The 20,969-nt window shown below is 42.7% G+C and overlaps 1 protein-coding gene across 9 annotated transcripts in view; it reads right to left on the reverse strand.

The window, feature by feature from the left end:
* The window catches only part of RAI14 (retinoic acid induced 14), a 144,170-nt gene that overhangs the window by 57,841 nt on the left and 65,360 nt on the right, over positions 1 to 20,969 (reverse strand). For all 9 annotated transcript variants that reach the window (XM_042996807.1, XM_042996768.1, XM_042996779.1 and 6 more), the window contains exon 3: positions 483 to 613. In XM_042996807.1, the coding sequence (XP_042852741.1) occupies positions 483 to 613 (131 nt within the window). The remainder of the gene's footprint in view (positions 1 to 482; positions 614 to 20,969) is intronic.

A 20,969-nucleotide genomic window follows, 5' to 3' on the forward strand; every position in this document is an offset into this window, starting at 1 on the left:
AAGATTACCATAAATGGCAAATCATAATGCAAAATTCACACTACTCATGTAATTACTGATCTACATTAAGGAAAGGGTTTTAAAAGAAGTAATAATATAAATTATAAGGTTTGAGGGTTATGAAAAAAAATACCCTCTCTTAGGCTGCTTCAAATGGAGGATAGAATTCCTTTTCCACCTATCAATGGGTTATAATCCTCATGCTATTTCTTCTCTGGTGTAATCTCCAATGGTACTTGAAAACAAATATAGCCATCCAAGGTAAAGCCCAATGTATAACTTGAAACTTGAGGAAATAGGGACCAAATTAAAATAGCATCTTCCATATTTTGACACGAGGGGTAGGAGGAGTGGGGGAGGACAGTAGTTTCACAAAGTCCCCTTAAACACACTTGTGAAGTTCCCCTATGGATCCCAGGGCTTCCAGAGAACACTCTGAGAACCCAGAACCGTTACAGTTAGAAACCAATTTTTTAGCTTACGCGGTCTTGCCCTCGCTGTCCTGCTTGGTGGCACTGGCTCCCTTCTTGCCCAGTAGGGAGGCCACCTTCTCCGCATCTCCATTCTCCACGGCCTGTAGCAGCCGGTCATCATTCTTGTTCCACTCGTTGGTCTGTGGAGCAAAGGGGAGACGCAGAACTAGTGAACAACAGTGGCCGCAGCCATACTGACCAGCAGGACCCCCGTCCTCCCGTCACTGAAATCAAAACCTGCCCCCAGATCAGATACCTTCCCCTTCACTGTGGAGACACTCAAGAAGACCGGCTTCCCAAAAGAAAACATCAATAGTTCAATGAAACAGCAGCTGGCCAGCAAACTCTGAAATAAAGTCCCCTCTTTTCACCGACGCTGGGAAAATGAAGCAGCTTAAAAAGACCTCAAGGCCAGTTTACACATTAGCTTGTTTCTAGCTAAACCCTGACAGCTGGCTCCTCAGAATACTGGCCTTTGACCTGGTCCACAGCTCACTGGGCCCACAGTGTAGACAACCAAACTGGCCAACAGCTCAAGGTTACTCGATGGTTTATTTACACACAATTCTTCATCCGCTTTCACTGCCACCCTTTCTGGCCTGTTCACTGGCCAGATTTTCGAGCTGTATAATGATTTTAAGTAGTTGTCCAGGCTACGGCCTCTACAAAGTCTCATGAGAAACAAAACTTCTTCCTGAGCAAGCTATTAGACAACAAACAGCTTTGAGCAAAGCCTCCACCACTGATAAACCCCCAACCTCAACAGAATTAACTCTACAAACCACAGTGACAGGAAAGCTTTCATGTGTATAAAAGCTGGCTTTGACTTTTACAAAGAAAAAGAGAAGATCTCCATATAAGAGCAAATGGGCCTTGAGTATAAGACCGAGAAGTTTCACATGTGAAAAGGCAGCAGTGAGCCATTGAAGGTTTTGGAGCAGAGGAGTGAGAGAATAAAATCAGTGACTGAAGAAGAGTTATGACAGAGAGGTGTATGAAGTATACAAGATTAATGCAGGGACAAAAGATCCCGGGGGGCACATCAAAGCCCCTGGGTCACTTTGCAGGCCGGCCTGCCCTCCAGACCTCTCCTATAAACCCACTTTCTGGCCCTTCCTGTTATGGATACCAACACCCTTAAAGAGATTCCTTCTCCCTCCCCCAAACGTTCTACATTCAGCTCTACAGTTTCTCTGCTTCCTGTGGCCTCTGAAGATAAGAAGGCATTTCATTTTAAAGGCTTTGCCACACACGATTGCATGGAGGCAGAGAGAGGAGACAGTGGGAATGTAAAAGTTAACAAGAGAGAATTTTACAGGACTACACTCATCCAACTCTCGGAGCATGTTCCCAATCTCTCTGCGCTGATGGAACTGGGAAACCCAGTAGGGCTCCACCTTCTGATACAGCAAGGGTAGATCTGCAAGATGTCCCAGCTACCTCTCCACCCCAGCGTAGAGGCAGCGCCTGAGAGAAAGCCAAAGGCCATGGAGGGGTAAAGTTGATGTGTACAGGGTTTAGGTACAGAATTTACTTTGAGAGAGTCTCAGGACTGGGCCGCTCCCATTTCTCAGGATTCTCTTCTCCCCATGGCCACCACTGAGTGCAAGAACACAGGAATGAGGAGCTAGGTTTAAACAAAAATCAGAAGTCTGTCCGCTAGGCTGCACGAACTAGAATTCCAGAACTCTAGATTGATACTTCCATGCTATAGACCTCAAGTCACCCAAAACCTCTCAGTACCTCAGTTTTTCAAGGTTTTGGACCGATGACCACTGTGATTCCTCCTCTAAAGCTCAAAATATGTAATCTATAAAATGCCCCCCAACCAAACTTTGCTAGAGATTTGTCTTTGCACAAAGGCAAATCAGGTTTCCTACTGCAGAAGAACACAATACACAGTAAATACACTACCCTAAGCACAAGCATTTGGTGGTAGAATGGGAAGCTTTACCTAAGAACAAAATGTAGCCAACACCAAGAAACAGACTTCCTCCAAACAGCATTTTACAAGCCAAAACAAAACAAAAAATTTATAAAGTACATTCAGGACCAATGATTCCCATTTACATGACCCCCAAGGTACATTATTAGTGTTGTCTTTAAATCCTTCCCTAATTTAAACTGACCAAATTAAAACTGGATAGGGAAGATCAAAAGGATATTAAACCCCAGAGGATATGATCGAAAGTATTTAAGCAAAGAAAAGCCACATGAAAGGATTTTCCTTTTCAGTGCCACTAAGAAACTCAACTCTTGGGTAGAGAAAAATCTAGTTGTAGGGGTTCCCTAAAATTAGTTACATGTGGATATTTAGGGAGTTCAATTTCTATAGGACACAGCAAGAAAGATCCCTTCTCCCCCACCCTCTGGAGGACAAGGTCAATGGCACATTGAGGTCTAAAATACTTCTCTTTTATCTAGTTTCCCTTCACTGCAGGCCAGAAGTTACTTTTCTGTTAGAAAAGATAAGGCAAAGAGAACAAGGTTACACACACACACACACACAAAGATTTAATAAATAACCTATAACACCATTCAACCTGGATATGCTGCAGACAGGATTCATAGTAAGCAGGAGGAAGGAAACGGATGGGTGCTATATATTGGCCTTAGAGTCTGAGCCAAGAGACCAGTTCAGAACCCATCAGGAAAACAAGGGCACACCTGAAGAAGAAACTGGGGGAGAAAGTAGATCATTGGTCAGAAAATGAGGAAAGAAAGAGAGAGTTTACTCTTAAAATTCTCACACAAGTTATGCTAAGAGTGGAGACAAGAGGTATCCCAATTTGTCCTCTCTCTAAGCCAGGAATCCAGATTCTGAAAACACATTACCCAGACTGCTGGCCAGCCCTCATAAGGAGGGGATGCTAATGTGACAGAGCTCTCTAGTCCTGGGCCAGGCAGCTGGTTATATTTATGGGTAGTTCTGATATGCACAACAGGCTATATACCACGTTTCTTCCAGAAAGCATGGTTTTCAAGGTGCTATCGCTTTCCTCTCCTATACCTGCCCATGGAGATAGTCCCTATATTTTCTCCTATAAAACCATTCTACCCAGCACCACATTCCATACCAAAGATTCCATGGCCATCTGCAAAATGAAATAGAACAGATGTTTAATAAATACTTTTAATGTCATTGCTCTTGAGAATCTACAAGCAAATTCTTTTCACCTGTCTCTATCCCTCTGCTGAGTGGTACTAAATTGAAACCAAGCATCAAAAGGAATCTTAAAAAGCTACCTTGGCCAATATACCGTCCAACAGTAGGGTTGGTCAGATAAATAGGTTGTGATATTGTGATATAAGAATTGTAGACTTGGTCCTTGTCCCTGATTTCTAGCACTAGAGCTTTTAAAATCCATGAATTTCCAGAGTGATAAGGGTGAAGAGTATCTTTTGTTATTCATAATAAGCTCCCCTACAGGAGTTTATGTTAATGACATCTTCAGGATGCGGGTTGGTTGCCAGGAGAATCAACCATATAAATTAGAGGGTTAGAAATTTCAGCCCCACCCCCTCCTCCAGGGAGGGGAGAGGGATTAGAGACTGAGTCAATCACCAATGGCCAATGATCTAATCCATCATTCCTACGAAGTGGAACCTCCATAAAAAGCCCTAAACCACCCTGAAACCATAGGGTTCAGGGAGCTTCCAGGGTGATGAACACAAGGAGGTGCTGGGAAGATGATCCTGGAGAGAGCAGACGCTTTTCACTTACGCACCCACACACACATCCCCTATCTTGCCCTGTGCATTTCTTCCATTTGGCGGTTCCTGATTTGTAATCCTTTGTAATAAACTGGTAATAGTAAGAAACGTACCTTTCTGAGTTCTCTGAGCTGTTCTTGCAAATGATCAAACCTGAGGAGCGGGCTATGGGAACCTCCACCTCCCTGACTATGACTTTATAGCTAATTGGTCAGACGTGCAGTTGGCCCAGAAATTTCAGATGGCATCTGAAGTGGGAGCAATGTTGTGGGACTGAGTCCTTAACTGTGGGGTCTGATGCTACCCCCAGACCACTAGTGTCAGAACTGAATTGCATCACCAGACACCTAGTTGGTGCCCGAAGAGTTGGAGAATTGGTTGTGGGTATAAAGAAAACCATTTGGTGTCAGAGGTGTTTTGTGTAAGAAGTAGGGCATATGATAGGTGAAGTGTGAAATTTTACCATAACGACCCAAAGTAATTCACTCATGCTCTGGAATTGGGGAAGACTTCTAGAGACCACCACCCCACCGCCACACAAACAATACCCCACCCCCCTCACCACCTCCCACGGAAATCCCCTCCTCTAAATGGCATTTCCTCCATAGGGCAGCTTCGTGATTAGCTCTGCCTCCACACTGGGCTCCTGGTCCCCTCAGAATGGCATTTTCCACCTACAAGCGGGTTAATCCAACATTTAAAACAATGAATTAGAAAAAAAAAAAACAGCGAACATCAGCTGCATCATATTTAATAAAGTTAAATGTTTTATGAAACTTTTGATTATGTATGTGTGTCCTGGGTGGTGATATAAAATAAGTATTTTTCCTGGGGAATCTCAATAAAATACATTGGATGCCACTGCTTTAGAATATTCTGTCATCCCAACCGCCTATGAAAAGGCTTCCTTCTAAAGCCTACTTCAAGCCCTGTAGGCTCGTCAACTTTTTCATGGTGACCTCTCTCTGCTTCTCTCCACCATTGTGTCCCAGAGGACCGCCTACTCAGCTGACTGAAGCCCACAGTCTAGACTTGATGAAATATTGCGTCCCGGCTTTTGTTCCAGAGCGCGGTGCGTGCTTGTTTTGTTTCCTTGTCTTCAGCTCCCTGAAGGCACTGACGACAGCCTTTATTACTCGCCCTGTCGTGCCTAGCAAATGCTGGTTCTGCCGCTCATTTTAGCAGGATTTTCCTCCTCCTGATCAACATAAATCTCGCTTGACTTAGCAAATTTTTTTTTCAATTATAAAACTTTCATTCTTTTGCAAATAACTATTTAATCATGTTTCCATTTTTTTACAGGCTAATAAATCCAACTCCCTTAACTTTCCTATGCCCTTAAATCTTCTAAGGCCAATCTTCTAGTATTTTAATCACGGGTACACTTTCTCTGAATCTCTTTATAACGAAGGAGCCAGGTCTTACCAATTCATTGGCACGAATCCAGTGTCTCCCAGTCACCAGAATCACCTGGGACATGCTAACTGTGCAGATGCCCATGCCTCATCCTGGAGACTCTAATCCCAGTGATCTCTGGCACCCCTGGACTCGGGGTCAAGTGTGCTCTTTGATTCTTATTCCAAGTTTGGAGACAACCAAAACATATGCAAAGGCTACCACAGAAGCATGAAGGGAGGAGGTGAAAGAAGAGAAAAATTCTTGGCTTTTTCTTTGTAGTGCTAGGTATTTTGTTTCCAACAAAAGCTTAATCCATATTATGCTTTCCTGGGGGAGTTGCATGTGTAACTCGTGTATAAGATGAGTACGAGAATGTTAACAAAGGCATTGCTCATAATAGGCAAAAATTAAAACTAATCAAATATCCAATAATAGAAGATAAAGTACAATATAATCAAGCAACGGAATGAACTACAACTGCATGCTACAACATGGATACTAAAAACAATATTGCTGAAAGAACAAGACACAGAAGAATACAATAGCATGCCTGCATGTATATGAAGATGAAAACGGGAAAGATGGATCCATATGGTTTAGGAACGCATGCCTGGATAGTAAAACTATAAAGAAAAGCAAGGACAGGGCTACCCTAAAAGTCAGGAAAGCATTGGGAGTGAGGATATGCCATCTGAGGAGGGAGAGACACCTGGGAGTACTTTAGGGTCCCATGCTCTAGTTCATGACCTGGTTAGTGGCTCCACAGAGGTTCCCTTGTTGTTAAACGCTACATTCTTGTTTTGTGCACTTTTCTCTATATGTAATTTATTACGCACGTACACACAGAGTTTAGAAAGAAGACCTGTGGTTCGCTTTCTGGTCAAATCAACTGCGAACCAAGTGCCTCTGGACAGTCTGTGTTCTCACTTGCTATTTCCTCCTGTCTAAAATGAAGGCAGCCAGGTGTCAAAATCTGCTTCTTTAGAAGGCCTCACAAATCCCTTGGAGAATCTGCTAAGGTTATGGACTTTCCCCAGAATAATGCACAAACACACAAGAGCTTGCATACAGTTTCATAGGGGTCTCTGACTTAAACCCCTATTCCTAGTCCATCCATTAAGCTAAGAACTCCTGGTGCAGAAAAAGAGACTGGCTTCAGATTTTAGTGTTTTTGAGTTGAAATTCGAGCTTACCACCTCCCACCTAAGTGGTCTTGAGCAGGTTATGGGCATCTGAGACTCCATTTCTTTATCTGTAAAACGGGAGGGATCCCACCTCTTTGCAAAATATCCTGAGAATTAAATACAATGTACATGAAGAGCCTGGAACACAGTAGGCACTCAAAAACTGGTGACTATTATTACTGAATTAGATCTTTCACACTGTCCGTTTATGATTCATGCTGTATGAATCTTTTAATATTTACAACTTAGGACTGATGGCCGTTACCCTTTCACAGGCAGCTAATGCCTTCCTGCAAATTTAAATTTGCAAATTTTCTAGTACAGCCCCTAAAAATAACATTTTAAAGGGCTCTAGAGGAAACATTCACAGACATGAAATTAACTATTTTATTGAACATGGCTCAGTTTTCCAGGAGACTGTTTAAACAGATGCTATTTCAACAGAGCACATTTAAGCCACATTTGCAAGTTCAGGAAGCCATATGTTACACTCCAGAGACATGTGTAATGTGTCAGCTATGAAGGGCAGCACGTGGGAAAGGCAGACTTTACCTTCAATGTAGGCTCCAAACATTCCTGCTAATTTATCACAAATGAGATTTTCAATGGCTGGCCTGTTAGTTTCCTATTCATCAAATCATTTCCAAATGACACTACTTGCTTAAGAGTTTTCCCTTGAAGCCTGGCCTTTGGAAGGACTTGCCTGCCTCCTGTGAGGGTGGCACACACCATGTCAACCGCATGATGGACGCTGGAGCTTTGGCAATTGACAATGTCTGCTGTTGGCCAGACATGGCATCACCTTCTTTTATTTTGGTTTAATCATTGGGAACTGGAAAACCAGTGGAAACTGAGTGGTCACAGACATCTGGCTAGTAGGCAGGTTTGAGTTTTGGAATATATCAACCCAACCAAAATAATCCAGTGGCAGAGAGCAATCTAGGAAGAGAAAGAGTTTCTTTGACTTTTCTTTAGGAAGGACTCTAAAACCCTAATCATCGCCAATTAGCATAGCTCCTGTTGTATGGATCTGCTTCCGCAGCCATCCGGAGGAGTCTATTTGAGAGATTATCTTTGGAAATGCTGCATTTCTCCCTCTAGTTTATGAAGTGCAGACTGTTTTGCCAATATAATCAGTAAGTCTAAGATGAAAGTTACACAAAGTAGACAGTGTTTTCACTAGGAAGTTTTCAGATTAGTACCATCCAGGAAAAAAAAAAAAAAAAAAAAAAGCACACACCTCATATTTTAAGACAGAGGACAAGAAACCATCAAGCTTCAGGCCCAAATGATATTTTCCCATGTTGACTATACAGAAGAACCTATAGTTGTTACATTCATTCATTCACCCAACGACTATTTATTTGGTGCTTTTTACATAGCTGCCATAGTCTTTCCAGAATTTTCCATACAGTTTATATATAGATTAACAAGAACAGTATGAGAAATATGCCAACAACACAAAACAGGACAGAATGATAAAGTGAGCCACATGGTGAATCAGCACAAAAGAAAGGAGGGTCAACTTTCACCTAGGCAGACAGGGAAGGTTTTTTGACTAGGCAGTGAACTAGACCTTGTGATGAGTAATATTTAGGTTAATGAAGAGAAGACACAACAACTGAAAAATACAAGATATATTTAGTAAACAGGGAGTTAGTCCAAGAGAGGCCTTAGAGTTTACGGAAAACCAAGAAAATTACCAATACATCATGAAATAAACATTGGGCCATTTTTTAAAAAAATTTTTTTTAATGTTTTATTTATTTTTGAGACAGGGAGAGACAGAGCATGAACAGGGGAGGGTCAGAGAGAGGGAGACACAGAATCTGAAACAGGCTCCAGGCTCTAAGCTGTCAGCACAGAGTCCGATGCAGGGCTCGAACTCACGGACCGCGAGATCATGACCTGAGCCGAAGTCGGCCGCTTAACCGACTGAGCCACCCAGGTGCCCCAAACATTGGACCATTTTAACGAGACCAGAAGTTTCATAAAGGGCTTTCCATTAATGTTGCTTCAGACCAATACTTAAGAAGTTCATTTAAAATGAGTTCCCCTCTCCCTACATCTTTATTTCAGATTATTCACATGTGCAGGTTACACGGTCTCTGGCATTCACCCTGACATCCATCACCTTCCCCTTAATGGACTATGTCCGTGATTCCTGAAGTCTTTCCATGTAAACACTAAATTTTGTGTCATGGACATAATACATAATTATTAACACCTCCATCCAGAAACAGGCTGGTCTCGCTGCCCCTCCCACTCCACCAAGATACCCTACTCATTTTTCCCCTTGCCCATTGCTCTCCCTGGCCACCTGGACCAGGTTAGCTCCCCTTGTTAGGCTCTCTCATGCTTCTCGTCCATAGCACTTGACACAATTGTAACTAAATAGTATTTCTGAAGTATTTTTAAAGGTCTGTGGACCTCCCACTGGACTAGGAGTTCCAGGATATGGCCAATGGCCAGCATCTGCCTTGTTCACCACTAAACCCCTGGACTCTTGCCCACTGTCTGCCAGATGGTAGGGGCTCAATTCAGAGCTGTTCGTTGAACAGCTTTGTTTTCTTCCTACTTCTTGGGAGCCACTGTTGATTAAACCCTTCTCTACTGATGTCTTTGTCTCAATCTACAAATGTACTTAAAGTCTCCATAATCTTACCAAATTCCTTTCTTGGACCAACGTTAAAACATTACGTTTAAAAATCTTGTCACAAGAGGTAAAAGCAGTCTCATGGGGGCAGAGGTAAGTCTGGGAATAGGTCAAACCAACTTTACCCCTCAGGGGGAAAAAAATTATTCCAACCAATTCAATGGAATTGAAGCATTCATTTATTTAGTGTCTGAAGTGAGGGAGGGGACAGATACTCTGGGAAGTGTAGGGTTAAAAAGATGGCTATGAAGCCAGCTCAGCCCTTAGGGAGTTCACAACTGCTGAGAGCAGAAACACATCCAATAAGTACTTAACATTGTTGCTTGTCAGTGCTAAACCAGTGCAATGAACCAAGACCTATGAAAGCCCAGTGAGGATATGATTACTACTAAAAAATAGCTAACAATGTCCTAGGAACCATACTACATTGTAACTTAATCTTAAACAATAATCCTATGAGATATGCACTATTAGTCCATTTTACAGATGAGGAAACAGGCACAGAGGTTAGGAAATGTGTAAAGTTACTCAATATACAGTACAGTTGGGTTCTCTCAGGAGGAGAAAGCTTAAGCAGTTCAATTTAAAGGAAAATGGAGGAACTTTTCAGGATGGACAAGATTTCAGTGTTGATAGTCTGAGGGAAGCCAAGGAGCCAGCGGAGACAGAATGAAGAAAATAAGGGGTGAGTAGTGGAACTGAAGATTCAGCCAGGCAGAAGGCTGATCTTTGTAAACCAGTCACGTTCTGCTTCTGAGCAGTAAAAGAGGAAGAGGAGGGCACACAGAGATACGGTGGGAGACAGGAAGTCAGTTTGTGTTTTATGCCTTCTGTTTTCTTGGGAAAGCAAGGGTACAGTGCAGGGTCCATGGTGGTCTCAGAAGCTTGAACAATGTTCCCAACAGCTCCGGGGGAAATGAGAAAGGAAACCCACTTGAAATGAGTAAAGGGGTTTTCAAGCAGTCCCAGAAATCCAGACAAAAGTAGGAATTGTTAATTCCATGTGCAAATCATTTGGTAGTGCTGTGTGATTTTTCACTGGAAGCACTGGGAAGGATGGGAGTAAGGGGTAGTCAGCTTGATGGCTGGAAACCGGAAAGACAGGTAAAGCAGACATTCTGAGATCAAGAGCATGGTAGGTGCCGATGAGCAGGTATTTGAAATGACTGTGGGATCAGGGATAGGAAGGAGGTCTAGGACACAGTCCTATATATCAGAAGCAGGTTGTTAGAGGGGTCATTTGTATGACTGTTAGAGTGATGACAGAAAGGAAAAACTGAAGCTGTGAACCCAAATCCTGGAGAAATATCAGGAAGCAACCTAGAAGTCCCCAAATGATAGCAGAGAAAACGAGAGGAAAGTGACCCAGCATGGCCAAACAGCAGGGACAGTCAACCAAGAAAAGAGTCATGACATTAGAGAACAAATGGGCCAAGCCTTACAAATGCCTTCTTGTGATTTGCTGTCAACTATGCGCTCTTTCCTTCCAGGTGCCATAAAGAACTGACTCAGGTCACTATACTCACCTACACTGGGTTGGATAGTGCCCTCACAATATTCATGCCCTCCCTGAACTTCAGAATGCAGCCCTGTTTTTAAATAAGGTCTTTGCATGTGTAATCAAGTTAAGATGAGGTCATACTGGGTTAGAGTGGGTCCCAAGTCTGGTGAAAGGCCTCCTTATAAGGAGAGAGAGAGATGAAGACACGGAAACAGGACAGAAGGCCATGTGATGACAGAAGCACAAACTGGAGTTTGCTGCCATTAACCAAGGATGATGGGCAACTGCCAGGGGCCAGAAGAGGCAAGGAAGGGTTCTTCTCTAAGCCTCTGGAGGGAGTACAGCCCTGCCGCCACCTTGGTTTTGGACGTCCAGCCTCTAGATCTGTGAGAGAATACATTTCTCATCGTTATTTTAAGCCAGCAAAGAAATTAATAAACTATCCCTGGAGGTAGGTATTATTATCCTCGTTTAACTGCCAAGGAAACTGAGGTCCAGAAAGTAGAAGGATTTCACCCAAAGTGACAAGGCCAGAAAGAAGAAGAGTCAAAATTCAAACTCCAGACCTTCGGGCCCTTTCTACTTCAGTCCTGCCCCTCTCGTCCCTTCCCCCGACCCATGGATGTGCACCACCACTGAGGAAGACCGGGCAGAACACAGAGCACAGCGTGGTGGGCCACATGGGCCAGAGGGCAAAACTGGTGGCACTGACACGAAGAGCTCAGGGCTCTAAGTCCCTATTAAATGCAGGAACCACACCTAAAGCAGACTCATGATTATACACGAAACATACAGTCCTACAAAAGCATTTAAAGCATGATTATTTACTTTTGCAACCATGTTCACAGAACAGTGAACTTCCTTGTACAGTAAGCTCTTTTATAATTTTAATACAGTTTATTATATAATTATATAATTTATATGTGTGTGTGTGTATGTGTGTGTATTATACACGCGCATAAATGAGATTTGATTTACTGAAAGATATATTCATTGCTTAAAGGGAGGTACATGTGTCACAATGATCATCTCAAGGCCTGAGCAAGGCTTTCCTTGCACAGGGGATGCTTGGAGACATGTGTGGCTAGAATTCAAGCACACACCGTAAGTACTTTTGGCATGTATTTGAGTTTGATAAGCAGACACAATCCCTGAGCTTTGCTCTCTAGCCAAGTGGAACAAGACAGATTCCACATGAAGTATCCAGATGAAATGATTTCATACACAAAGTCTTAAGTCAAATGCTTAGGTGCTCTTTAAGTGTCTAAATGGTCAGAGCAGAGGATCAGGGTGGCCTCTCGCCCTGATCACGCCCAGGCATCATGCCTACCTGGCTGCACATCGGAATCACCCAGGTATGAATGCAAACTTTAAAACTTCCCTATGTGATTCTGTTCAGCCAGAATGATTTCTCCCTTGGCGACAATAAAGATCACAAACCAACCTGGTATTAACCAAGCTTGTATCTGCTAAAACACTAAACTAGACAGTTCAGTGAATCAACATTCAGACCTTACTGGACATAAAGACTTAATAAGCACCAACAGGCAATCAAAGATGCCCCATGGAGAGACAGGGCCTGAACCAAGCTCCCTACAAACTCCTTCAGATGAGCCCCTCATCTTGATGCCCCTGCCTTGGTTAGTGGTGTGGTCACCCCAGATGTAAGCCCTGGCTCTCTTCTCCTCTCCCTCCGTCTCTGCAGTCAATCGGCTGTTGATGATGTCTCCCTGGTTCCCTTGCATTAACCTGCTTTCCATTCCTACAGTTAATATCTTTATTTAATCCAGTTCAGTTCAACACCTTTTTGGTTTCTACTTTTTCCAGACATCGTGCTAGATGCTTTGGGCTCTCCTCTTTACCAAGCTCCTGGGGCGCACTAGCAGGTATAGAGACTTAGAGCATCAGGAGAGAGGTTCTGACATTAATCACTGTTCATCAGAGACACTTCAACAGCCTCTTCCCCCTCCCCCCCCTTTTCCTGTTTTCCTTACGACTGTTCGTAAGTTCAGAAGATTATCCTGCTATTGAGGTGGCCCCACAGATTTTGAGTTAATAGAAAGTACTGGATCAAAGTTTGAGAGCAGGAGTGAAGCAAGGTCGTTCTTGAATAAGTTCCCAGCAGAATACTATAAAAAGAAAATGAACATTTTTTTAATAGTCTTAATTTTTTTTTTAATTTCAGTTTAGAAACATTAGCTATTGGTATTTTTAATAAACCATTTGTCTTTCTAATTGGAGGCAGTAAATGTTCACATTTGAATTTGATTTTGGTTCAGGTTATGATCTGACTGGAGTTCAAGCCCCAAGATGCTGTCAGTGTGGAGCCTGCTTGGGATTGTCTCTCTCTCCCTCTCTGTGCATGTGTGCTGTCTCTCAAAATAAATAAACTTTAATTAAAAAAAAAAAGATAATTAAGGGAGGGGCGCCTGGGTGGCTCAGTCGGTGAAGCGTCCGACTTCTGCTCAGGTCACGATCTCCCTCCCAGTTTGGGAGTTCGAGTCCCGCGTCGGGCTCTGTGCTGACAACTCAGAGCATGGAGCCTGCTTTGGATTCTGTGTCTGTCTCCCTCTCTCTCTCTGTCCCTCCCCTGTTCATGCTCTCTCTCTCGAAAATAAACACTAAAATAAATACATAAAAATTAACAAAGATAAGGGAGATTTTGTTGATTTAATTTACCTATTTCCCTGCTAACTGTGGAAAACAGATTACCAATGCTAATTCTTTGAGGTGGTATCCACGTCCCATCTCCTTGACTCTGAGCTGATTTGCCTGTCACAGAATGTGGCGAAGATGACGCTCTTTGACTCTCAATGAAAAGGTCAGAAAATGTCATACAACTTCCATCAGGTTTTCTAGGAATCATCACTCTCTGCCGATCGTCATGCTAGGAGCAGGCAAACCCATGTACAGGTGTCCCAGGGTGAGTGCACACCATCTGACCTTCTCAGCCCCTTTTCTGCCATAGATGTGAACGAAGAAGTGTCCATCCAGATGACTCTAGCCTCCAAGCCGCGAGGGACCTGCAGGTTTCAACCCTCCCAACTGAGTCCCTGACATCTTAAAGTACCGACAGCCATCGCATCGCTGCCAGTCCTACTGCATCCCGTCCAAACACTTGACCCATCACCTATGAGCATAACACAAAGGATATTTTATACCACCAAATTCCAGGTCGTTTGTGATACAGCAATAGTAAGTAGTAACTGAGACCATCTTTGTCCAATATTCCTTCAATTCAAGTAGAAGGCAGCTATTTATATGCCATCCAAGCTGTGTTGTACCGAAATTGTGGTTTAATGCTTAGGAAAGCTTTTGAAATCTTGTCCCGGTTCTTTAGTTCTCTTTTAAGTTCTAGTTTAACTACACTTTTGCTCCTACAAGTTTAAGGATGTGAAATAAGTCCTTTTCCTACATTGGAGATACTTGGCTATGTATTTGGTCGCCCAAATTCTTTCCTATGTAGAAAGCGGGCTAATAAAACATGACTCTCAAATTTAGTGATTATTCAAACCCTGCTCTGGCACAGAGGCAGTCTTAGGAGTTGCATTTTTTTTTTTTTGATATATATTTTTGAGAGAGAGAGAAAGAGCATGAGCAGGGGAAGGCCAGAGAGAGAGAGGGAGACACAGAATCCAAAGCATGCTCCAGGCTCTGAGCTGTCAGCATAGATAGAGCCTGATGGTGGGCTCCAACTAGTGAACTGTGAGATCGTGACCTGAGCCGAAGTCAGACGCTTCACAGACTGAGCCACCCAGCACCCCTCGGAGTTTTTATGAACAGGTTAAAGTTCTCCAAAATCAGGATGCTGATTTGAGGGAACAAGGTCCACATTTGATTTGTACTGCTCTTTTATATTCAGATTTATATAAATATAAATGTTTATTTCTATAGATTACAGCAGATTCACATTTTACATATTTGTTTAAAAATGTTTAAATGAAGAGGGGCACCTGGATGGCTCAGTTGGTTAAGCTTCCAACTCTTGGTTTCAGCTCAGGTCATGATCTCACAGTTTGTGAGTTTGAGCCCTGAGTCAGGCTTGAGCTTCTCTCTCCTCCTCTCTCTGCCCTTCCCCCACTTGTTCTCTCTCTCTCTCTCAAAATAAAATAAAAACTTAAAATGAAGAAAACTATTTGGTGCCCAGTGTATCTGCAAAGTTAATGAGCATGAAGGACGGAGAATCAATGCAGACCAGGTAAGCAGGGAGCTGCGGCTCAGAAGTCCCGCCTTTCGTTCTCCTTTCTTTAGTAATCTACTACAACAGAAAACGCTGTGTAGTGGCACCTTTCGCTGTGTGATTTCACCCAAGCCAACTCACCATGCCGGACTCACTTGCCCATCCAGAAAACAGGAATAATGTTTGTCTGTTTGTTTAACCTGATAAAGAGGGAGAGTAAGCTATATTTTGTTTTGTTTTTATTTTTTACTTAAAAAATGTGGGGCACCTGGGTGGCTCAGGCGGTTGAACGTCTGACTTCAGCTCTGGTTATGATCTCATGGTTCTTGGGTTTGAGTCTTGCACTGGGCTCTCTGCTGTCAGCACAGAGCCTGCTTCGGATCCTCTGTCCCCCCCTCTGTCTCTGTGCCTGCCCCCCCATAAAATATACATTAAAAAATGTATACCCCCTTTACTCATTGGGGGTGGGAGAAATGGCTAAAGGGGGTATACACTTTTTAAGCAGAAAGTCATTAACTCTTAACTGGCCTTTCTGCTTCTAGTTGCCCCCACTTCCTTTCTCCCATGTCAACTTCCCTGCTGGTTACTCCTGCCTACCACTCTAGCTCACTTTCCTATGCAAAATCATCTATGGCTGTCCACGGCCAACAAGAGACCCCATATTCTTTAGTGCCCCTCCCCCTGGCCACCTCCCCCAAACACACACATGCACAATTGAAGGCTCTTCTTAATCTAGCACAAACCTTAAATTCCACTCTGCCCACCTCTTCCTCTGGTCTCTGCCACACCCCACACTAAAGCTTGAAGCTCTGGCCAAGCTCTTGGCTCCAGAATTCAAGATATTCTTTCCTCTTCTAACATTGTAACTACTCGAGTAATTTTTCCTCTCATTTTTATCTTGCCATCGCTCTGCTAACAAGGCTGAACGTTGTTCCATGCCCTTCACTTTAACAAAGTTTAACATTAGCATTCAAAGTATGTGGTTTTCCCATTTTACGTCTTCTTACAGAGAGGCAATATAGCAGGGCCAAGAGCTTACATTCTGAGTGTCTGGGTCCAAATCCTAGCTCTACAAGTTATTAGCTGTGTAACCCTGGGGAAGATATTTATTTTTGTTCATCTCCATTTCCTCATTTGTACAATAGGAGATAACAGCACATTTAAAAATGTTTGGCTCTCTTAACAGTTCATACTTGATGGCAGAAATTTTCATATTCTTCCATAATGACCCTCCTAATAAATATCTGGATACTTTTTAATGACTCGATACATTAAATTAGAACTTTCTAGGGGCGCCTGGGTGGCTCAGTCAGTGGAGTGTCTGACTCTTGATTTCAGCTCAGGTCATGATCCTAGGGCCACGGGATCAAGCCCCACATCAGGCTCCACGCTTAGCGTGGAGCCTGCTTAAGATTCTCTTTCTCCCTCTGCCCCTCTCCCCAATTTGCACTCTCTAAAATAAACAAATTTAAAAAAATAAAAGTAAAAAATTAAAAGTAGATAAAATAGAACTTTCTCCAACTTGGAGGGGAACTTCCAGTGTTCCAACTCATCATTACCATTCCAAATTTCTAAAGCAACTTAAATAATCAAAATACTATACACATCTAAGCACACGTCTAATGTTATCAGAGGTTAATTTTAAGTAGTCTGGATATTTTAATATATTTGAGGCAAGAGACACCACTGATTTATTTATGCCAAAACTCATAGTTCTCAAGAAAGGGCATATCTGTTATAGCCTTTCTACACTCCAATAATAGCAAACCCAAAATAAACTCCAATATCCACCCACAGGGGAAAAAATTTGGTTCCAAGAAATTATTTCTGCCTGACATCTAAAGGCAGAGGGCAGCGTTTTTTAAGAGCACAAGATGAGGGGCTGTGACGTTTATCATCAGTCTGATTTTGCTGATGGCTGTCTTGCACTGTTATCTCCCCAGTCCCTGGAAGACAGAGGGCCCCAAAAGAAAGCCCAAGAATGCTTAACTCTGTTACTGCACACTTCTTAGACCAACAGAGAAGCCAAAACCGAGGACACAAGCAAATACAGAGAACTTTGGAAAACTCATCAATGTTCCTATTTGTGAAGCCTCATTCATTTTCCTTTTGGAGCCCACAAGGGATTCCCCCAAAATGTCTTGCCTTAGAATTTTATGATGGACATAGATGTCAAGTGAACACACAGAAAATTCACTAAAAGGGAGAAAATTTAGTTAAGCATATTATATGGAACTCTAATACATCTTCTTAGGCTGTGGATTTGGACTTTAACATATATGTCAGGGATCTGCAGTCTAAACACATATTCAAAATTATTAGGGTGCATGGGTGGCTCCGTTGGTTAAGCATGCAACTCTTGGTTTCAGCCCAGGTCATGATCTCATGGTTCATGAGTTCAAACCCTGCATCAGGCTCTACACTGATGGTGCAGAGCCTGCTTGGGCTTCTCTCTCTCCCTCTCTCTCCTCCCCTCCCCTGCTTGCCCTATCTCTCTCTTAAAATAAATAAACTTAAAAAAAATTTTAAACACACACTTAAAATGAATTAGTTCTTTTATTATTAAAACAATACAATAATAATAATAAAAACATGGATGCTTTGGAAATTTTGAAGCTCCATTTTCCAGGACACGTTATGTACAGCTTATTACCACTTAGAAATAAGTTCTACTAAAAGTCATTTGGTGTACCCATCTACTGCTGTCCCATAGACTCTGAGTTCAAGGGCAGGGACTGTGGCCTTTACATCTGCATCCTTGGCACCTAGCACAAGGGCTGACGTGGCCAGTGACAAATAAATGTTTGTCAAGGGAATGAATGTTTGCCTGAGTAAAAGACACCAGCAAAGCACTGAATTTTTTCAAATAATGTTGCCGGTAAAAATATTAAGGAAGTAGCCAGCCCTCGTGGTTCCCCCAAGATAGTCTTCCCTCTTCTCCACTACAACTATTTGAATATTATCTTGACATTTTCATCTTGCCACCTACCCACACTGCTAGGCATCAGCTGGTTCCCTTCCGGCTATTCGAACAAATCCAAACTCCTTACACTATCAGATCTCCAACCTCAGTCCCACTTTTCGAAATGCGGTATAATATAGTGCTTTAACGCACGGACCCAGAAACCAGACTGCCTGCATTCGTAGCCCAGTTCCACCAGTGAGAGCTTGGCCAAATGACTTAATTCCTGTGTGCCTCAATTGTAAGATGAGAAATCCTACGACTAACCTCTCTCGTAGAGTTGTGAGAGTTGAATGAACCAAATATTTGCGAAATATTTAGAACAGTGTCTGGCACATAGTAAGCATTCAGTGAGTGTAAGCTAATGTGGTTATTATTCACACTCCTGAGGGAATGCCCACTCTGTTAGTTTGCACAGTGGGTCTTTTCCTCTCGGATTGGCTGATGTTCACATCCACTATGTACACCCACGGGCAAGCCCCGGTTTGCTGAGTGGCTACGGCACAGATGAGACGCACTGCAGACTGTATGCACATCCAGGAGATCCAGCTGCAACTATCCTCTGAGCCAAGCGACTAAAGTGGTTTGGACCCCGGGAAAATTCATCAATGTCTTAATATCTTGAACGATTTATCGGTGTCCCATTAAAATGAACTGCAGACTATAAAATTAATGGAAAGTTTGTATCTGCACAGGAAACCATGGAAAGATGATATCCACAAGCCAGAAACTTTGGGGAATTTCTTGTAGTTTTAGGTCAGATGGGACAAGTTTGAAGAAAGGCCAAATAGACCAAGGACAAGGACAAGCTGTCACTTACCCTCCAGGAAAATGCCCGGAAGATATCCCAACAAAACTCCATACACCTAACTCAGACAGCAAACAGTAATGGTGAGGGTCGGTCACTATGAAGTGCGTCACATGCCGAGAGGACGATGGAAAACCATGAGAGACCAGCCGTGCAGGCACGTGTGGCCAGTGCCTAAGGAAAGCAACTGCGCCCGGCCAAGAAGGGGACACTGCCCCAGTGAATTCGAGGCTGCCATTCACTCACTGAACTCTGGCACAGACAACTGCCCACCCTCAAAAGTCCCACTCAGACTTATACCCTCCTCAGGCTACCAGACTTCTGGAATGGCAAAATGGAGATTGACAAAGGCAGATTTCCCTTCTGCTTCCCCGCAGCCCCCCCCCCCCACCTTTTTTTGGTCAGAAATATTTGAATAGGAATCTTAAAATATCTGATAGAAACCATCTCTTTCCTCAGTTCCCAATGATCACAGCCTTCTCCTCTATAAATATTAGCTGAGAGAAACAGCACAGGCCCTAAGAAAAGCTCCCGCAGTCCAAAGGAAGAGAACGTCTTTGAGAATCAGAGCACATTTATTCCTGTAACAGAATTGGTCTTTACGAAACCAGAGAGGTTTCCTAATGTGTGCTTTCAGCTAGATTCGGGAGAAAAATAAGTCTATGAAACCTCTCTATAGAACAGTCTGGAATCAAAGACGACTACATGGAGATGCCAAATTTAAAATGTGTTGGAAACGGTGAAGAGAAGACTGAGGAATCTAGGAAATTTGAAATTAAAGTAAAAGACAAATTTGACTCAAAGGAAAAGAAAAAAGACAGTAAGAAGGAGAGGAAAAAAGATATTAAAAAAAAAGGGATCCAAGCAACTTAATACATGGTGTAGAAATCTGAGCAAAATTAAGAAATAATAAAAGCAAACTACTATGAAATAAAGAAAAGCTTAACTATAAAGTTAAATGAGTCTCTAAGTAGCAGCTAGAATTAGTGAGGGGGAGAGCGGAAGAGAAGAGACCAGCATCTCTAGACACATTTTGTCCCTATTTTTTTAATTTGAAGGATAGAGAAAAAAACTCTATTGCCATCCAGATAGAAAACAGGTTATTTTCAAAGGCTCCCCAAGTCAGGCCGCTCACATTTCTCCAAAACTTTAAATACCAGAAAACAATGGGCTACCGCCATCAGATTTCTGAGAGGAATCAAGTGACATACAGAATTTTATCTGACCAACAGTCCTTTGGCTGTGCGGAAAACACGAACACGTTCTCAAACACGCAGGAACCCAATATGCCTTTACTTAAATCCTCCTGTAAGACTTTTCAAAGACACGGTCCAATTAACTAAGACATTGATAAAATAAGAACACAAGAATCTAGAAATTTTGGTTGATACACATTACATAGCAAAGAGAAAAGTCGTTGATGTGGCTATCAAACAATGAAGATGTAAAATACACACTTGGACCTGGAAAACAAGAATGCAAGGTTGACTGCTGTCGTTCTATACTAAATATTTATTTGTTTATTTAAGATTGAGAGAGAGCACAGCAAGAGGGGCAGAGGGGGACAGATAGGAACCCCAGGCAGGCTCCATGCTCAGCACGGAGCCGAACGTGGTGCCCAATCCCACGAACCTGGGATCGTGACCTGGGCCGAAATTAAGAGTCAGGCACTCAACCGACTGAGCCATCCAGGCGCCCCTCAACTAAACTTTTACACTCCAAGTTTCAAAACGTAAGACCCCATATGTTCCTCCAATACAGTGTCCTTACATAAACACTCTGCTGGGAGGTGGTGATCCCCTTGGAACGAATGACAGGTATTAATTCAGATAACCCCATGATTCCTCATAGTATTTATAAAAACCAAACCATTCTCAGGACCTGCCTCCAAAATATTAGGCTAGTTCTACTTTGCTTAAGTCAAGCCCAGCTTAGATGCCAGTACACCCACCCCCCAGCACATCCTGCACTATGTTAGAATGATTTCTGTGCTGATCCTACCTCTGAATTGTTCTATTTAGTATTCTGACCATATGGCTTATAATACTTAGCACATAAACAGCATTCTGCAGATTTTATACAATAAAGTAAAA

The sequence above is a fragment of the Panthera tigris genome, chromosome A1 (genome assembly GCF_018350195.1).
Source record: "Panthera tigris isolate Pti1 chromosome A1, P.tigris_Pti1_mat1.1, whole genome shotgun sequence".
In the NCBI taxonomy this organism is placed as follows: domain Eukaryota; kingdom Metazoa; phylum Chordata; class Mammalia; order Carnivora; family Felidae; genus Panthera; species Panthera tigris.